This window comes from Mauremys reevesii, linkage group 16 (assembly GCF_016161935.1).
Source record: "Mauremys reevesii isolate NIE-2019 linkage group 16, ASM1616193v1, whole genome shotgun sequence".
Classification (NCBI taxonomy): Eukaryota; Metazoa; Chordata; order Testudines; family Geoemydidae; genus Mauremys; species Mauremys reevesii.
This window is the reverse complement of record NC_052638.1, coordinates 964,470-983,315: the sequence shown is the minus strand read 5'-3', so window position 1 is coordinate 983,315 and position 18,846 is coordinate 964,470. Positions and strand designations below refer to the sequence as shown.

The following is an 18,846-nucleotide window of genomic DNA, read 5'->3' as shown; positions in this document are numbered from 1 at the left end:
ATTTCATTCCTTAGATCTGGTGCCAGCGCCCGTCCCTTTAGCCTTGTAGTTTACCAAGAGTAAAACTAAATATCTGTTGAGATACAAGGGAGAGTCTGTGTCCATTCCTGCTAGCTGCACAGGGTTTTGACGTTGCTGCTTTAAATCCTCCGGCTCTGCCGAGACAAGGAACAATTCAGGCGGACACTGAACTGAAGGAGGGAGATGATTTTCTGACAGGGAGGGACGGCTCCTCTTAAAGGTGTTTGTCAGGCAGCCTCCTTCCCAGGTCTGTCCCGACAACACCCAGTTGAAAAGGGACTCTCCTCAGCCCTCCTCAGCCCGGTGAAAATGAGCGAGTGAGTGAGCGTGGGGGAGAGCGAGCGACGGAGGGAGATGGATTGAGCGGGCCGGGACCTCGGTGAAGGGGCAGGATGAGGGTGTTCAGTTGTGTTGGGTCAGAAAGCTGGCAACCCCAGATCCAGGGGAAACAACTCAAACACCCAACAAGTCTGGCCAGGGGCAGGACATCAGCTTTGAGGGGAGGGGTGGGTGTGGCAGTGACATCACAAAGGCCTTTTGCAGGAACTCGGCCTATTGGGCAAAGGTGTTGGGGAGGGGGTGACCTCACAGAGAGACCCCGACATCAGCCGGGCAGGACAGAGGCGCAGGGCCAGGCCAGTCTCTGAGACCTCCCGGCTTTGCTGCCGCAAGTCTCCTTCGCGAGGTCTCTCCTCGAGGGCTGAGAGAGAATTAGGATTCATGGATGTGAGCATGAGGAGGAACCTCTGTGGAGTTTTCTCCTTTCCTCCCACTGATTGCGCCGAAAATAAACTTCCCTTTGAGAAGGTAAGAGGCTCAGAGAGGTTTGGAACCTGTTCAGTCTGATCCACCTGGTGCAGGCAGCATTCTAGGCACAGACAACACTGGCTTCAGGTGGCAGAATTTGATTTCCTCCCTAGGTTTTGATGGTTGGAATCCCTGGGGACATTGGGGTTTGTCCTTTTTGGTTTCCCTTTTCCTCTTTCCTCCCTCCTTTAGCCTCTTGCTTCTTTTTTTCCCTTTTCCCAGCTTCCCTCCCTCTAACAAGGAGGGACGTGTCTGGAGTGCGGGCAGGGGAGGGGTATTGCTCTCATTGCGGGAGGTCCTCACCAAGAGGTGGGGCTGGATCTGAGAGTGATCCCCTGTGATGGTGACCTGGGCTGTCCTTTGGGACATCTGGTGAGACCTCTCAGCCTCCCGCCCCTCAGAGTCTCAGTGCTGATTGGCAGAGCAGGGGGCTATTGAGAGCGAGGAGACCCAGGTCCTTTTGGTCTTTTTACAAATCAGGCAAAGAAGTCACAACCAATCCAATGTACAGGATTAATCTTGCTGCTTCTCTCCATTAATTGTCTCTTAGCAGGTGATGATTTCCTCTAATGTTCTAGGTCTTCTAAAATCCTTGCTGAATAATTACTATGAACCACTGTTGGTCTGTAGCTCACTTGAGAGCACTTTATTCTGATCAGTCAACGTATGAAATTCAAGATCTGAGAGAGAGGTTGAAAGTCAGGAGCAGTGTTTCCTCTAATTTGTTATGTCCGTGCGGAATGAATTTTGTTGTGTGCACCAATACGGAGGTGAGGTGTGACACCTCACCTGTCTATTGGTGCTCATTCCAAACTTCATTCTGCAGATGGATGGTGTGTGACGGGGTGAGGCTGAAGGGTTAGGAGTGTGGAGGGGGGCTCAGGAAGGGCAGAGGTTGGGGTGCCAGGGCTCCGGCTGGGGGGTGCCCTCGAGGAGAGACCTCGCGAAGGAGACTTGCGGCAGCAAAGCCGGGAGGTCTCAGAGACTGGCCTGGCCCTGCACCTCTGTCCTGCCCGGCTGATGTCGGGGTCTCTCTGTGAGGTCACCCCCTCCCCAACACCTTTGCCCAATAGGCCGAGTTCCTGCAAAAGGCCTTTGTGATGTCACTGCCACACCCACCCGTCCCCTCAAAGCTGATGTCCTGCCCCTGGCCAGACTTGTTGAGTGTTTGAGTTGTTTCCCCTGGATCTGGGGTTGCCAACTTTCTGACCCAACACAACTGAACACCCTCATCCTGCCCCTTCACCGAGGTCCCGGCCCGCTCAATCCATCTCTCTCCGTCGCTCGCTCTCCCCCACGCTCACTCACTCGCTCATTTTCACCGGGCTGAGGAGGGCTGAGGAGAGTCCCTTTTCAACTGGGTGTTGTCGGGACAGACCTGGGAAGGAGGCTGCCTGACAAACACCTTTAAGAGGAGCCGTCCCTCCCTGTCAGAAAATCATCTCCCTCCTTCAGTTCAGTGTCCGCCTGAATTGTTCCTTGTCTCGGCAGAGCCGGAGGATTTAAAGCAGCAACGTCAAAACCCTGTGCAGCTAGCAGGAATGGGGGGTGGGGTTGAGGATGAGAGGCTCAGGGCTGGAGCAAAGGTTTGGGGTGCAGGGGTGTGAGGGCTCCGGCTAGGGATGCGGGCTCTGGGTTGGGGCTGGGAATAAGGGGTTTGGGGTGCAGGTTGCCCCAGGGAGAGAGAACTCCCCCGCAGCTCTCTCTCACCACAGCAGATCAGGGTCAGGTGAGAGGGCACCTGTCTCCTGGCCACAGCAGCGCTGGTGGGGCTGGGCTGGGTCGGGTTGGGGCAGGGGGAGGGAACAGGATTTATTTTTCCTAAGTCAAAAGGGGGAAGGGAAGGAGTTATGCTCAGTTTTTACCTTATAAACTTAAGTCCTGTCTAACCCACAGGACACTTTGGGAATAAGATACCATGTTTTGTGGTGACATCACAAGAGCAGAGGATGTGAGAACTACAGCAACAGAGATGGCAGGGAGGTTAGAATCAGATTGTTTCAAATACTGACATTTAACAGCAACGCTTAGCTAACACAATGGAGAAAGGAATTCTCTGCTAAAGATTCAACCTGCCCCTTTGGCCAACTCCACCCCTTCCCTGACCGGAGTGTGCTCAGAACACCTCTCCCGCCAGCCCCCCCCCCACATACACACAAGCCCACAGCTGGGCACCCAGCACAAAGCAAGGGAGGGGGTTGCTTGGCTTGTTTTACTTTTTACTTTTCAAAAGGCTTTTTAAAAAGCATTTTCTGCCCCTGTTCCCCATGGTGAGGAAGCAGATGGTTAGTTAAACAAAAGTTAAAAGGTAGAGTGACTAAAATGATATCCCTGCAAGTTGCTTGGGCCCTTTTTAAAGACGCCATAATAGAAGCCCAACTTCAATGTATAGCCCAAATTAAGAAACACAGTAAAAGAACTAAAAAAGAGCCATCGTGGCTTAACAACCATGTAAAAGAAGCAGTGAGAGATAAAAAGACTTCCTTTAAAAAGTGGAAGTCAAATCCTAGTGAGGCAAATAGCAAGGAGCATAAACACTGCCAACTTAAGTGCAAGAGTGTAATAAGAAAAGCCAAAGAGGAGTTTGAAGAACGGCTAGGCAAAAATTCCAAAGGTAATAACAAAATGTTTTTTAAGTACATCAGAAGCAGGAAGCCTGATGATAGGGAAAATTTGCCCCCCCTGTCCAGCCTAGGTTATTATTTGCTTGCAGTATTTATTGTATTAGGCCCAAAGGCCTATAGTCTAGACAACTGTTATATATAAAGCCAAGGTTTGCATTTCTGCTTTTAATATGTTTATCTGTACAGAGGGCATTCAGGGAAAATGAGGAACCAAAAGAAGGAAATAAGATAGAAGTGTTCAGCTTGTTTTTGCTTTCTGTATGAATTTTAGCTGGCATAAGTAACCGCAGAGAAAGGGTCTTAAGACTGGCAGACCACCAACGAAAACTGCCCAGAAACAATGAAAGGAAAAACCATATATGGAAGAAGATTGCAGTAGCTTGCTTATGTTATAAGTGTTACTCCCAAATAAGGGAATTTTAAGAAAATGCTAATTTGCGGTTTTAACCTTTATAAGCGTGATAAGAATTGAAACAGGCAGAGGGGAGCTTAACCCTTATAGGGGAAAACGCTACCTCTCTCTCCTGCATGCATGCTTTTACTCTAATAAAGTGCCTCAGGCTGCCTGATTCTAAATTCAAAGGTGTGGTCAATTTTTTCCACAACAATTTGGGGGCTCGTCCGGGATCCACAGATGACATCCCTGGATCGGAGGACCGCGGGCGGTTCCCTTCCAGACCCCGGGCCCATCTAACAGGTAAGAGACCTTTTGAAATCTCTAGAGGGGTCTGAAGGAGGACTGATCCGTAGGCTCCGGCTTGGGGTAAGTCACAAGCTGGATCTGAACTTTTAACATCAGGCAGGCCAGACGCCTTTTCTTGAGGTTGGTTTGACCCGTGTGAATCCCGGCGTGGTAACGAGTCCGGAGTTGGTTGGTTGGTTGTTTGGAAGTGCCGGCAAGCTCAAGCCTCGGACCCGCGCTCCTTTTCGTCCGAGGGAACTGATAGCCTTTTTTGGGGTTCGGGGGTCCCGGAGCCACCAGGTTGGGAGGGACCAGAGCAGTATTCGCCCTGGCGACTGTGCCAGGAACGTGCCTGTATGTGTGAGGCCGTGCGGCCTGTGTGTGTATAAGGCCGAGTGGCCGGAGTGTGTTGGTCGTGGAAAGACGCCCCAGACCCCCTGTGAAGCAAGAAATTGCTCGTGACCGGGGGTGTTCTGAAAGCAAGCTCCACAACCCGCTTGACGAAAAATTGAAAAGCTTCCCTGACTGGCAGGCCCTGGTAAGTGGCTAACCAGTCAGGGTGCTTGTGTGTTCCCCATCGTGTTGCCCTTTACCCCTCCACGTCCCCATGATCCTGTGACCGCTCTTTGAGCACTGCCTTCACCGAAGGCCGCAGGGTCCCTTTGTTTCCCCCCCCCGGAGCTATAAGCTCCCTTCCCTTCTCAGAGAGGAGGGAAGCCCCAGGGAAACTGCACCGTCGGCTCGGAAGCTGCTGCAGCACCGTTGGCTTGAAGGCTGGTGCTCAGGGCTGAAGAGAGACGTGCGGAGACCACGGGCTTTTCTGTTAGCCCGCCCCCCTTACCCGCTCGCCCTGTAGGTTTGGCAGAGGCGGTATCCCGAGCCTCGGAACCTGCTCCCTTGTGTTCCTGCCATGGGCAGGTCGGTGGGCCACTGGTGATAGAACCGGGGCAGTCCTAATAAGCATTCCTTGTGTGATTGGCTTGAGTAGAAGCAAGAGCTGGAGTGAGAATGGGGTCCGGAGGGTCAAAAGCCATTCCGGTCCCACCTAAAGGCACGCCTGCTGCTTATATGTATGTACATTATGGTTCGTTGACGTGTAAACATTTAGAGAAATGGAATTGGTATACTAGGGATGATTTGAAACTGCAGTTTCCCCTGGAGGGAAGTTTTGACCTTGACAGGATTGTGCACCTGAGGGGAGCCCTTCTTGCCAATGCCGTACCTCAGGGACAGTTTGATGCATATTTTTTGTGGTATGATGAAATGGGAAAGAGGCGTCAGGAGTCTCAGGTTAGGGGACTAAAGGATTCTCAGGAGAAACTTAGGCAAAAACTTAAGGAGACACAGGATAAATTGATCCTTACGTGTGGTCCTACGGACCAGCCCACTGCTGGCCCGAAATCATCCCTTTTTCCTGTTCGCCCTATTACAAAGGCGACAGCTTCTTGTTTAACCCCATCAGCCCCGTCCCCTGATGTGATTGATTTGTTCCTGGAGTGCAGACAGTGGCCCACCCAACTCCGAGACCAAGCCCCAGCCTTGGAGGAGGAAGGGGACGACTCGGTAAATCCCTCACAGGAGGCCTCTGTCCGCTCTGAACCCCCTTCTTATATATCTACTACTACCCAGTTCCCTTCGACTTCGAGAGGGTCAGGTTCCTCGGATTCCGAATCGGGGAAGTTGAATTCCTCGGGGAACTCAGGATCCACTCAGGTTACCCCTGAGGCTCAGCAACGACTTGCAGAGTTATCTCAGCACGTCGAAGAAGCGATTGCCAGTGCTGCAACTGACTGTGATTCTACCGAAGATCCAGTACGGCGTCTATCAGATGCCTTTGAATTATTAAAAACCTTTGTGCAATCACCTACCTCACCCCCAGCTTTCCGTACCCGATATAAAACGCTTGTAAAGAAGGGTCAGGATAAAACGGGTAATCAATATGGGGAGTTGTTTAACCCTCAGACAGGGAGTTTGCTGTTGCCTTTGAGGCAATTACCCGGAGGAGATGGACGGTTGGTAACTGTACATGCTCCTTGGTCACCAGTTGATTTATATAATTTGATTGACAAATTTCCTAAAATTAGGGAAGATCCCGAGAAATTTCAGGAACAATTGAAAATGGTTGTACAGTGTTATGACCCATCCTGGGCTGACATGGATCAGCTTCTGCGAGCCATGTTACCCAGGGAGACACTTAATCGTCTCTACGATAAAGCACACTGGCCAGGATCAGAGGACGGACCAAATCTTACACATCAGGACTTGGTTCGACACAGGGAAAATTTAATCAGAGAAGTCCTTTCGGTGTGTCCCAAACGGACTGACTGGACTAAGATAAATGCATGTAAACAATTGAAGGGAGAAAATCCTGCTGATTATATGGAACGCCTTAAACAGGCATTTGAAAGGTATTCAGGTATTAACAGAGCGGAAGAAACGGCTCGACAAGCTGTAGTGGCAGCCTTCGTTCAGGGGCTCCTCCTGAAAATTAGTGAGCCGTTGAAATTAGCAATCGTTGATTGGGAAGGAAAAGACATGGAAGGTATTTTGGCTGCCGCCCAACATTTTTTTCGACTATTGGAAAAGAAAAAAGAGGACACTGAAACCAAACTCATGGCTTTACAGATTCAGAATTTACAAGGACCCCAGGATAAATTCTCTAAACAGAAACAAAATAGAGACATTCCTATGGTGGCTTTTCACCCAAACCCCAGTACTAGCACCTCACGTGCTTGTTTTGAATGTGGGCAAGAGGGGCATTGGAGGGCACAATGTCCCTGAATATACTGTGCTTATTGTAAGCGGAATGGGCATTTAACAAGAAACTGCTCTAAGCGACCTACGGGGCCTCGTTCAAGCCCAGCACGGGAGCAAAACTCTTTTCAGACATCTCAGCCTTTCCCTGACCCACCCCCTTTACAATTTAATTGTTAGGAGAGCCATGAGATTAGTGACATCGTTGCTTCACTTCTTCCGGTGGATCAAACTGGTCCAACTGTCTCTTGTATTATTAATGGTATTCCCACCCCCTGCTTAATAGATACTGGAGCTTCACGTTCTACTCTGAGGGCACAAGAATTTCCATCCGTACCCCTATCCACGGATATTGTTACTGCGGTGGGTGTGGGAAACTCCCCTATTCCCCACCCTGTTACATCCCCTTTGTCTGTGTCTATTGGTCCCTTATCTGATTATCATGCGTTTCTTCTTAGCCCATGTTCCCCTGTAAATTTATTGGGAAAGGATTTGCTGTGTAAATTGAACTGTACTATATTTTGTACCCCTGACGGGGTGTTTTTGGAGGTGCCCGATCCTGCACAAAATGAAGTTTTAGCTCTGTTGCAGGGGGGGCAGCCTCCACCGGGGGATGCCGAGCCTGGCACTTCCTTATTGCAACAGGAATTGCTAGCTAAGGTTTCTCCTTCACTGTGGGCGGACCATGCAAACCAGGTTGGACGGATTGGCTCTGCCCAGCCGGTGAAGATTTGTGTGAACCCAGCAAAGCCACTTCCCAGAATTCGACAATATCCTCTGTCTAAACAGGCTGAGGATGGCATTCGTCCAGTGATTACTGCCCTGTTGGAGCAGGGCGTTATCGTGCCAACAGTTAGTGAATGTAATTCTCCCATTTTTCCTGTACGTAAGCCTGGGAAACAAACTTGGCGATTCGTTCAGGATCTTCGAGCTATTAATGCTGTTATTGTTCCCAGTTTTCCTGTGGTCCCAAACCCTGCTACTATTCTTTCATGTATTCCTTTTTCAGCGTGTTATTTTTCTGTGATTGATCTGTGTTCTGCCTTCTTCTCTATACCTATCCATAAGGATAGTCAATATTTGTTTGCCTTTACTTATCAGGGTTTTCAGTATACCTGGACTAGGTTACCACAGGGTTATACTGAATCTCCTACTATCTTTTCTCAAATCTTGAAAAGGGATTTGGATGATATTAAATTTCTTATGGGTTCTGTTTTTATCCAGTATGTAGATGATTTGTTACTTGCTTCTGATACTTTAGAAGCCTCTAAGGCGGACACACTTATTTTACTTCAGGCATTAGCTCAAAAGGGCCACAAAGCCTCTAAGGCAAAACTGCAACTTTGCTTGCCTTTGGTCCGCTATCTTGGACATGATATTTCGGCAGGGCAGCGAGGTTTATCTCCTTCACGTGTGCAGGCTATCCTTCAGATACCTAAACCGATCACAAAGAAGCAGATGCGGGGATTCCTTGGCATGGCAGGTTACTGCCGACAATGGATTCCTGGATATGCTTCTCTTGTTCGCCCTTTATATGATTTAACCTTGAATAGGGTATCTGATCCTATTTTTTGGACAGAGGAAGCTGAAAATGCTTTTCAACAAGTTAAATGTGCCTTAGCTCAAGCCCCCGCATTAGGCCTCCCTGATTATAAAAAACCTTTTACTCTGTACTGTCATGAAAAAGACGGTTCAGCCCAAGGAGTGCTTACTCAGTTGCATGGCGATAAAAATAGACCAGTGGCTTATTTTAGTTCTTTTTTGGATTCTGTAGCGGTGGGTTTGCCTCCATGTCTTCGATCTGTGGCTGCAGCGGCCACTCTTGTGGAGGCTTCAGCTACATTGGTGTTAGGTAATCCTTTAACTGTTGCTGTTCCACATGCGGTTACGGCCCTCCTTACTAAGGGCCACACTCAGCACCTTTCTAATTCTCGGCTCACTAAATATGAATTGCTGCTTTTGAATGCAGCAAATGTAACCTTAGTTAGGTGTCCAGTTCTTAACCCAGCCTCTTTGTTACCTACAGCAATTGATGGTGAGCCTCATGATTGTATATCTGTTACTGCTGAGCTTATAACCCCTAGAGCTGATCTGCAGGATGTCCCCCTTCAAAACCCTGATTTGATATTTTTTGTAGATGGATCTTGTCTTAGGAATTCAGCTGGCCAGCTTATGGCGGGCTATGCTGTTTGTGATTTGTATAGTATTATAGAGGCTTTTTTCCTTCCGACTGTTAAATCTGCTCAAATAGCCGAATTGTTTGCCCTTACCAGAGCTTGCCACCTGGCTACCGGACATTCGGTAACCATTTATACCGACTCCAGATATGCTTTTGGAGTTGTGCATGATTATGGGCAGCTCTGGAAATATAGGGGTTTTCTTACTTCTAGTGGTTCACCTATTTGCAATGGCTCCTATGTTTCAGCCCTTTTATTTGCCCTTCAGCTCCCTTCTTCTATTGCTATAGTAAAATGTTTGGCCCACCGAAAACCCTGCGATGATGTTACGCGAGGAAATGCCCTGGCGGATGCTGCCGCCAGGCAAGCGGCCCTTTCCGGGTCTCCGGCTCCCACCGAAATATTCCCCCTTTGTGCACTTCAGCCTCTTTCTCCAGCTACATCCTCTCAGGACCTTGCACGTATGCAGGAATCTGCACCTGAGAAGGAGAAGGTTGCCTGGAAGTTGTCTGGGTGCTCGAAACACCCAGAAGATGCTTTGTGGCGTGATCTAAATGGTCGCTTGGTTGCGCCCCAGGCTTTTCTTCCCTACCTGGCTCGCTTGGCCCATGGCTTAGCCCATGTGGGTAAGGGAGGGATGATTGCATCGGTAGCGAGACATTGGTATGCCCCAAAGTTTTCCAGTGTGGCTCAGCACTATTGCAATTCTTGTTCCATCTGTTTAGCACATAACAGCGGTAAACCAATCCGCACTAATCTGGCAGCTCACCCTGTACCGTGGGGGCCATTTGTGAATATTCAAATTGATTTCATAAGTATGCCAAAGTGTTGTTCTTATGAATATGTGCTAGTGTGTGTGTGTGTATGTATTCTGGGTGGGTTGAGGCCTACCCCTGTGTTAAGGCTGATTCCATCACAGTGGCAAAGAAGCTATTGAGGGATTTTATTCCTAGGTTTGGACTACCTGTCTCTATAAATAGTGATAGAGGTACTCATTTTACTGGCCAGATCATGCAGCATCTTTGTAAGACCCTCAACATCGTGCAACATTTGCACTGTGCTCACCACCCTCAAAGTGCAGGGGCGGTGGAGCGTAAGAATGGGGAGCTTAAGAACAAGCTCGCCAAGCTATGTTCTGAGACTGGCCTTAAGTGGCCTGATGCCCTGCCCTTAGCTCTGATGCAAATGAGGAACACCCCGATGCGAAAGCATGGGTTGTCTCCACAAGAAATTCTCATGGCTCGACCAATGAGAATGCCAGTCTCCCCACCCTTACTCCCTAAGCAAAGTAATTTACAGCTAGATGATGATGCTGTTTTGGATTATTGTAGGGCACTAATCCGTCATGTTAGATTTATCCATTCACAGGTTACAGACGCCCTACCTGAACCTGCAGATACTGCATGCCACCCATTGCAGCCCGGTGATTGGGTCTACCTTAAAGTGCACCAACGGAAATCCTCCCTGGAACCTCGGTGGAAGGGCCCTCACCAGGTGCTGTTGGTTACTCACACGGCGGTCAAGTGCCAAGGATACCCACGTTGGGTCCACGCCTCTCACTGCAAAAAGGTTGCCCCACCTTTGGATCCCACTACGGCACCCTTCGTTCCTAAGGTTCAAAATCAAGTCACTAAAAAGGACTATAATCCAGTAGGAAATTCTTTAACACCTAAGCCCCAGGACGAGGAGCCAAGATATAATCTCAGGAAAAGACTTTAACGGAGAACTAGGAAAAGACTTATTTCCAATCTGTTAAGAGACTCATTGCAATGGCTGATCCAAGAGCAAAGATCAAAGAATCAGCCATGGTGCGAAAGTGGCTTATGCCGTCCCTTTGGTTTATTTGTGTAACTATGTTTTTTTTATTGCTTTTGAATCTTCATGATACCCTTATGTTTTTTTGGATGTCAGGGAAAGTTAATGCACCCGTTACCCCGATCCCTATAACATCTTTAAGTCCCCCCTTACGAAAGACCAAACCGATCTTGTACAAAACAAAACCAACCCCACCCACGAAGCCATGTCCAGCCCCAGTAAAGAAAAGGCTGGCGCGGTCGGCTGAGGTGAGGAAGAGAATTACACCTTTGACCATGAAAGATATAGAGAATTGGCCCTGGTATAAAAGACGCAATATAGTCCACTGGCAGGGGGGAACATGTGGAATATATTCTTGGGAATGTGGTACCGAATGGCTGGCAGGATTTATCCCACAAGCTGCACATTGTACTAAGGGCCAAGTACCATACCCATGTCAAACTATTCCCTACTTGTTATCGGAACCTAATCCTTCCTTTTCAACAGCCCCAACAAGACAAATTGTTCCTACCCTCCATCCCCGCCCCCACCAAGAAAACAACATGACCTTTGACGATTTTACATGGCCTAGGCCCTCTTCTATTAGCAATTTATTTTCTTATTGTTCAACCAAATTAATTTTTTTTGCTCAAGGCCACCTTTACCAGCGGGTAATGGAGTGGGAACCTTTGGGAACTGTACGTGTTCATTCTATTAACGTTTCTGTTTATTATAATACCACACCCACAAAAACCGTTTCCTTTATGCAACAGTGGGGAAAGGATACAGATGCAATGTTATTCCCTGGCCTGTGTCAAACCCTTAATACCCAGGGTACCTTTTGTTTCCTAATCACCCAGGTGACAGTAGATGCTGTAACCACCCATAGACGATGTTCCATGCAAACCAACTTTTTGTGCAAAGAAACTTTCCCTCTCACTGAAAATATTACATGTACTCTTGTTCAATTTACCCCTACACATACTGTTAACGAGACCATATCTAAGCAGGGTGTACAAGTCCACCCCCAACAGTTGTGGTATGAACCTTTGGAAACTACTGATCCCAAGGGATTTAAATGGACTATACTTAACGCCACATTAGGGACTATTAGGTTTATATTGCCTTTGACTCATTTTCAAATTGCCACCATTTATCCTAATTGTACCCGGGGGGCGGCCATCCCACTAGTATTACAACGTGTTTGGATCCATAAGTCTAGGAAAGGAGGATCTTCCTAACGCATTGTGGAAGGGGGCAAATAGTGTTGCCTCCGCTTGGAGTGTCTATAAGACCTATCAACATGAAAATAGATTGGGACAATTGGAACAAGCAGCGGGTTTTATTACCGGGGCACAGATCACTGGGGTCAAGGCCGGGGTTGGAGAACTACATTTAATCTCCACCCTTAGTGTCATCACCCACGACATGTTAAGCCAAATGATCCGGAGCGTTTCTGAAGCTGGGAAGGCATCGCAGTGGGACCACGCATGTGCAGAGGTACAAGAATTCCTTAATGCCCAATTAAATTCTATTCAAGAAGACCTCAAGCACCAAACTTGGCCCACTGCCCTTACAGATACTTCGGGCGTGCCACCTGACTTATGGCCATGGAAACATACATGGAGATTCTCAGGATGGAATTGCTTAAGCTCATATTGCTCCTTCCAGGCTTATGGTCCTGTGAAAGGTGTTTGGGCCCCCACTTACCGCATTCTCCCTGGACCTTGGGGAGGTTGCTTGTGGGACTGGGTGATCCACCGAGATGTGTGGGAAGTTAAGCCACCCCACGGCCCCAATCGGTTTTTGCTCGGTGCCACGGAAATAAGACCTGATCTTTGGATAGGATTGGGTAATTTGTGGACTTTATGGCCTTTAGAACCGCCCCAATTGCAGTGTATTCGTAAGCTTAGCCCTGGAGAGATTATTACTATACATGAGCACATATGTTGGGAAGGTAGCGGAAACTTGATGAATCTCACTCCCCAGCCCATTATCCAAGCCAATAATAGTTGCATAATAGTTAACTCATTTCACTTAAGGGATTCAATTTTTAATTTAATTACTGACTCTGGCACGCATGCAATTTATTGGCCGGCGGAAAAAAAATATCAACTTTCTTTGTCTTTTATTATTCCAGTTAATTGGACTGCCCTAGTATATGATCGATTTTCCTCTTTAATGTCTCTTTTACCACAAATTCAACAAATTTCTCAACTACAAGGGCGGATTCACATCCTTGAAAACATATACAACACTGAACTGCATGCCTTTCAAACAACTCATAGAGTTACGACTCTCTGTACAGACACAGATGTCCTCTGTTTTATTACTCAAATTTTATACTCCCAGACCCATAGGTACATTTTATGGGGTCTCTTAGGCGGATTGTTGTTGTGTTTTTGTCTTTGTTTTTGTTGTTTTTGTTGTCCCCGTTTAATACCCATTTTTTATAAGCCCTCTCCCCGGGTGACCCTCGTTCCATTGAGAGAAATAGATGTGGACCTTTGCCCCCCTGACTCCCTTCTTAACCTGAATATACGCCCCATTGCTGAAAGTAATTTTTTAGAGAACCTTCAGGAAATTGAAGTTATTAACCTAGACATTCAGGACCTAATGCATATTCAGGTCTAAATGGGTTGATGCCTATGAAAATAGGCATCAAAAAGGAGGGGATGATAGGGAAAATTTGCCCCCCCTGTCCAGCCTAGGTTATTATTTGCTTGCAGCATTTATTGTATTAGGCCCAAAGGCCTATAGTCTAGACAACTGTTATATATAAAGCCAAGGTTTGCATTTCTGCTTTTAATATGTTTATCTGTACAGAGGGCATTCAGGGAAAATGAGGAACCAAAAGAAGGAAATAAGATAGAAGTGTTCAGCTTGTTTTTGCTTTCTGTATGAATTTTAGCTGGCATAAGTAACCGCAGAGAAAGGGTCTTAAGACTGGCAGACCACCAACGAAAACTGCCCAGAAACAATGAAAGGAAAAACCATATATGGAAGAAGATTGCAGTAGCTTGCTTATGTTATAAGTGTTACTCCCAAATAAGGGAATTTTAAGAAAATGCTAATTTGCGGTTTTAACCTTTATAAGCGTGATAAGAATTGAAACAGGCAGAGGGGAGCTTAACCCTTATAGGGGAATACGCTACCTCTCTCCCTGCATGCATGCTTGTACTCTAATAAAGTGCCTCAGGCTGCCTGATTCTAAATTCAAAGGTGTGGTCAATTTTTTCCACAACACTGCTAAACAACCAGTGGGGCCCCTTGATGATCAAAATACAAAAGAAGCGCTTAAAGACGATAAAGTCATTGCGGAGAAACTAAATGAATTCTTTGCTTCAGTCTTCACGGCTGAGGATGTTAGGGAGATTCCCAAACCTGAGCTGGCTTTTGTAGGTGACAAATCTGAGGAACTGTCACAGATTGAAGTGTCGCTAGAGGAGGTTTTGGAATTAATTGATAAACTCAACATTAACAAGTCACCAGGACCAGATGGCATTCACCCAAGAGTTCTGAAAGAACTCAAATGTGAAGTTGCGGAACTATTAACTAAGGTTTGTAACCTGTCCTTTAAATCGGCTTCGGTACCCAATGATTGGAAGTTAGCTAACGTAACGCCAATATTTAAAAAGGGCTCTAGAGGTGATCCCGGCAATTACAGAGCGGTAAGTCTAACGTCGGTACGGGGCAAACTAGTTGAAACAATAGTTATGAATAAAATTGTCAGACACATAGAAAAACATAAATTATTGAGCAGTAGTCAACATGGTTTCTGTAAAGGGAAATCGTGTCTTACTAATCTATTAGAGTTCTCTGAAGGGGTCAACAAACATGTGGACAAGGGGGATCTGGTGGACATAGTGTACTTGGATTTCCAGAAAGCCTTTGACAAGGTCCCTCACCAAAGGCTCTTACATAAATTAAGTTGTCATGGGATAAAAGGGAAGGTCCTTTCATGGATTGAGAACTGGTTAAAAGACAGGGAACAAAGGGTAGGAATTAATGGTAAATTCTCAGAATGGAGAGGGGTAACTAGTGGTGTTCATAGAATCATAGAATCTCAGGGTTGGAAGGGACCTCAGGAGGTATCTAGTCCAACCCCCTGCTCAAAGCAGGACCAAACCCAACTAAATCATCCCAGCCAGGGCTTTGTCAAGCCTGACCTTAAAGACCTCTAAGGAAGGAGATTCCACCACCTCCCTAGGTAACACATTCCAGTTCCTCACCACCCTACTAGTGAAAAAGATTTTCCTAATGTCCAACCTAAACCTCCCCCTCTGCAACTTGAGACCATTACTCCTTGTTCTGTCATCTTCTACAACTGAGAACAGTCTAGATCCATCCTCCTTGGAACCCCCTTTCAGGTAGTTGAAAGCAGCTATCAAATCCCCCTCATTCTTCTCTTCTGCAGGCTAAACAATCCCAGTTCCCTCAGTGTTCCCCAAGGGTCAGTCCTAGGACCAATCCTATTCAATTTATTCATAAATGATCTGGAGAAAGGGGTAAACAGTGAGGTGGCAAAGTTTACAGATGATACTAAACTACTCAAGATAGTTAAGACCAAAGCAGATTGTGAAGAACTTCAAAAAGCTCTCACAAAACTAAGTGATTGGGCAACCAAATGGCAAATGAAATTTAATGTGGATAAATGTAAAGTAATGCACATTGGGAAAAATAACCCCAAATATACATACAATATGATGGGGGCTAATTTAGCTACAACGAGTCAGGAAAAAGATCTTGGAGTCATTGTGGATAGTTCTCTGAAGATGTCCACGCAGTGTGCAGAGGCGATCAAAAAAGCAAACAGGATGTTAGGAATCGTTAAAAAGGGGATAGAGAACAAGACGGAGAATATAGTATTGCCCTTATATAAATCCATGGTATGCCCACATCTCGAATACTGTGTACAGATGTGGTCTCCTCACCTCAAAAAAGATATTCTAGCACTAGAAAAGGTTCAAAAAAGGGCAACTAATATGATTAGGGGTTTGGAGAGGGTCCCATACGAGGAAAGATTAAAGAGGCTAGGACTCTTCAGCTTGGAAAAGAGGAGACTAAGGGGGGATATGACAGAGGTATATAAAGTCATGAGTGACATTGAGAAAGTGGATAAGGAAAAGTTATTTACTTATTCCCATAATACAAGAACTAGAGGTCACCAAATGAAATTAATAGGCAGCAGGTTTAAAACAAATAAAAGGAAGTTCTTCTTCATGCAGCGCACAGTCAACTTGTGGAACTCCTTACCTGAGGAGGTTGTGAAGGCTAGGACTATAACAATGTTTAAAAGGGAACTGCATAAATTCATGGTGGCTAAGTCCAAAAATGGCTATTAGCCAGGATGGGTAAGAATGGTGTCCCTAGCCTCTGTTTGTCAGAGGATGGAGATGGATGGCAGGAGGAAGATCACTTGATCATTGCCTGTTAGGTTCACTCCCTCTGGGGCACCTGGCATTGGCCACTGTCGGTAGACAGATACTGGGCTAGATGGACCTTTGGTCTGACCTGATACGGCCTTCCTTATGTTCTTATGTTTTCCAGTGCCCAGGAGACCCAGCCAGGGACTGATGTGCTGGAGATATGTTGGGAAAAGGGACTGTCTGAATTGCCAAGGCAGGAAGCCAACAATCTACAGCAACATCATTAACCACAAACACACTCTAACCATGCTCCAGCCAGAAGGGAAATGGGCAGGAATTCTTGCTGTTCAGCCATGGCCACACATACAGAGGTGCACAGCAGTGAGGGTGCTGGGCAAGCTGGTCTGAGCGAACACTTGGAAATGATCCGTCCGTTATAACAGAACCAGAGTGTAGAAAGGCCCCTGTGTAAAGTGGTTGAGGCTGAGGCCTTAGGAAGCTGGCCTACGATACCACAGGAATCTTTCTGTGGAGGTTTGATTCTTGCCAGCTAGGGGAAGCTGGTGTGCGGTGTCTTTGTGGCTGCACTTTCAGTGATGCAGGTTTCTGTATCCCATTGTTCCAGGGTCATCCTAGTAGATTGCCAGCTGCTTTTCAGCTGCAGTGTGGAGACTGTTTGTGTGTGTGGAGAGACAGTGTGTGTGTGTGTGTGTGTGTGTTGGGGAAGAGTGAGTGTGTTGAGGTAGGTAGGAGCGGATCATTATTATCCCTACTTGAAAGAGGGAGACGCTCAGGCTGAGAAAGGAGAATTGACTTGTCTTAGGTCACAAAGCCAGTCCATGGCTGAATTGGGAATAGGACCCCCCAGAGCCCTGATTTTCAAATTAACCATCGGATCTTGAATTTCATACATTGAATGGCCTCAATAAAGTGCTCTTAGATGAGCTCCAGTCCAACAAGTGTGCACAGTAATTATTCAGCCAGTATTTGAGGAGAACTACAATGTTAGAGAGAATCATGAACTGCTCAGAGACCACTAATGCAGAGAAGCAGCAAAATTTGTCAAACATATAACTGGTTATGACTTATTTACTTGGTCTTAAAAGAGAACAACAAGGACCTGAGTCTCCTCCCTGTCAATAACCCCCTGCTCAGCCAATCAGGGTAGAGACTGAGGAGGGGAGGCTGAGGGGTCTCACCAGAGAGCCCAAAGGATGGCCCAGGTCACTGGCGGGGATCACTGCCCCAGCACTACTGCAGCTCCACAGTTTTGGGTGGACCTCCCACAGTGAGAGCTGCCGAGCACTCCCCCGCAACACACACACACACACACACACACACACACACACACACCCCTCCTGGTGTTGGGAGGGGAACAGGAGAAAGGACAAAAGAAGCAAGAGAGGAAGAGAAAGGAGGGGGGGGGATGGAGGAAAAGTTGAAACAAAAAGGACAAACCCTAATGTCCCCAGTGATTCTAAGGGACAAAATCCCAGGTGTGGAATAAAATTCTGCCTCCTTAAGATCATGTTTTCCATGAATTCAACTGTCACCAGAATGATCAGACCGAACAGTTTCAAACCTCGAGGAGGCTCTAACCCTCTAAACAGGGACATCTGTTTTCTAGTAAAATCACTAAAAGGAAGGAGAAAACTCAAAAGAGGTTCCTCCTGGCGCTCACGTCCGTGAACCCGAATACTCTCAGTCCTCAAAGAGAGACCTGGAGAGGGAGACTTGCTGAAGCAAAGCCACCGGGGTCTCTGAGGTTTCCCTGGCCCCTTGCCCCTGTCCTGCCTGGCTGATGTCAGCATCTCTCTGTGAGGTCACCACCTCCCCACCACCTTTGACCAATAGTCTGAGGTCCTGCAAAAGGCCTTTGTGATGTCACTGCCACACCCCTCCCTTGCTGGGCTAATGTCCTGCCTCTGGCCAGGCACTTTGGAGGTTTGAGCTACTCCCTGTGGATCACCCCACTCAAGGAGCATTCGTTCTAGGAAGCAAGCCGGCTAGACAGGAAAACATCAGACGCTGCTGCTCCCAATGCTACACTTAGTTTTTCAGAAATTAGTTGACTTTATGGCCAGAAGAGACCATTAGAGCATCTGATCTGACCCCTGCATATCACAGGCCTCCTGTAGGACACAAGAGCTACTTTTGGGGTAAACACATTCCAGAAAGGCATCTAGTCTTCATGAAATGACGTTACGAGATGGAGAATGCACCAATTTTCTTGGTAGCTTGTTCCTGTGGTGAATCATCCTCGCTGTTGAATATTTGTGCCTTAATTGTAATATGAATTTGTCTCTTTTCACTTTCCAGCCATTGGGTTTTTTATGCCTTTCTCTGCTACATTAAAGAGCCCTTTAATAGCCAATCTTTTCTCTCCATTAAGGCACTTCAACGTTTCAATGAAGTCACCTTTCAATCTTCTTTTGAGAAGCTAAACAGGTTGAGCTCTTTCACTAGCTCACTAGAAGGCATTTTTCTCCAGCCCTCAGAACATTTGGTGGCTCTTTGCTGCCTCAACTCCAATTTCACACCATCTTTTTCAAATGAGGACACCAAAACTGGAGGCAGTATTCCAGTATCAGTCTCACTGATACCATGTCACCTCCTGT

General features: G+C 47.0%; 1 protein-coding gene across 1 annotated transcript; it reads left to right on the top strand.

Annotated features, from left to right (window-relative positions):
- The first annotated feature begins 3,959 nt into the window (after positions 1 to 3,959).
- On the top strand, positions 3,960 to 12,100 carry LOC120384636. Its single transcript, XM_039503613.1, has 2 exons — positions 3,960 to 4,149; positions 10,418 to 12,100. The coding sequence occupies exon 2, from the start codon at positions 10,835 to 10,837 to the stop codon at positions 12,098 to 12,100; it is 1,266 nt and encodes a 421-aa protein (XP_039359547.1). The 5' UTR covers positions 3,960 to 4,149; positions 10,418 to 10,834.
- The last annotated feature ends 6,746 nt before the right edge of the window (positions 12,101 to 18,846 follow it).

What these genes read in the sequence shown, in the direction of transcription:
- LOC120384636 (XM_039503613.1), top strand. Translation starts at nt 10,835, where the DNA reads ATGGCTGATCCAAGAGCAAAGATCAAAGAATCAGCCATGGTGCGAAAG.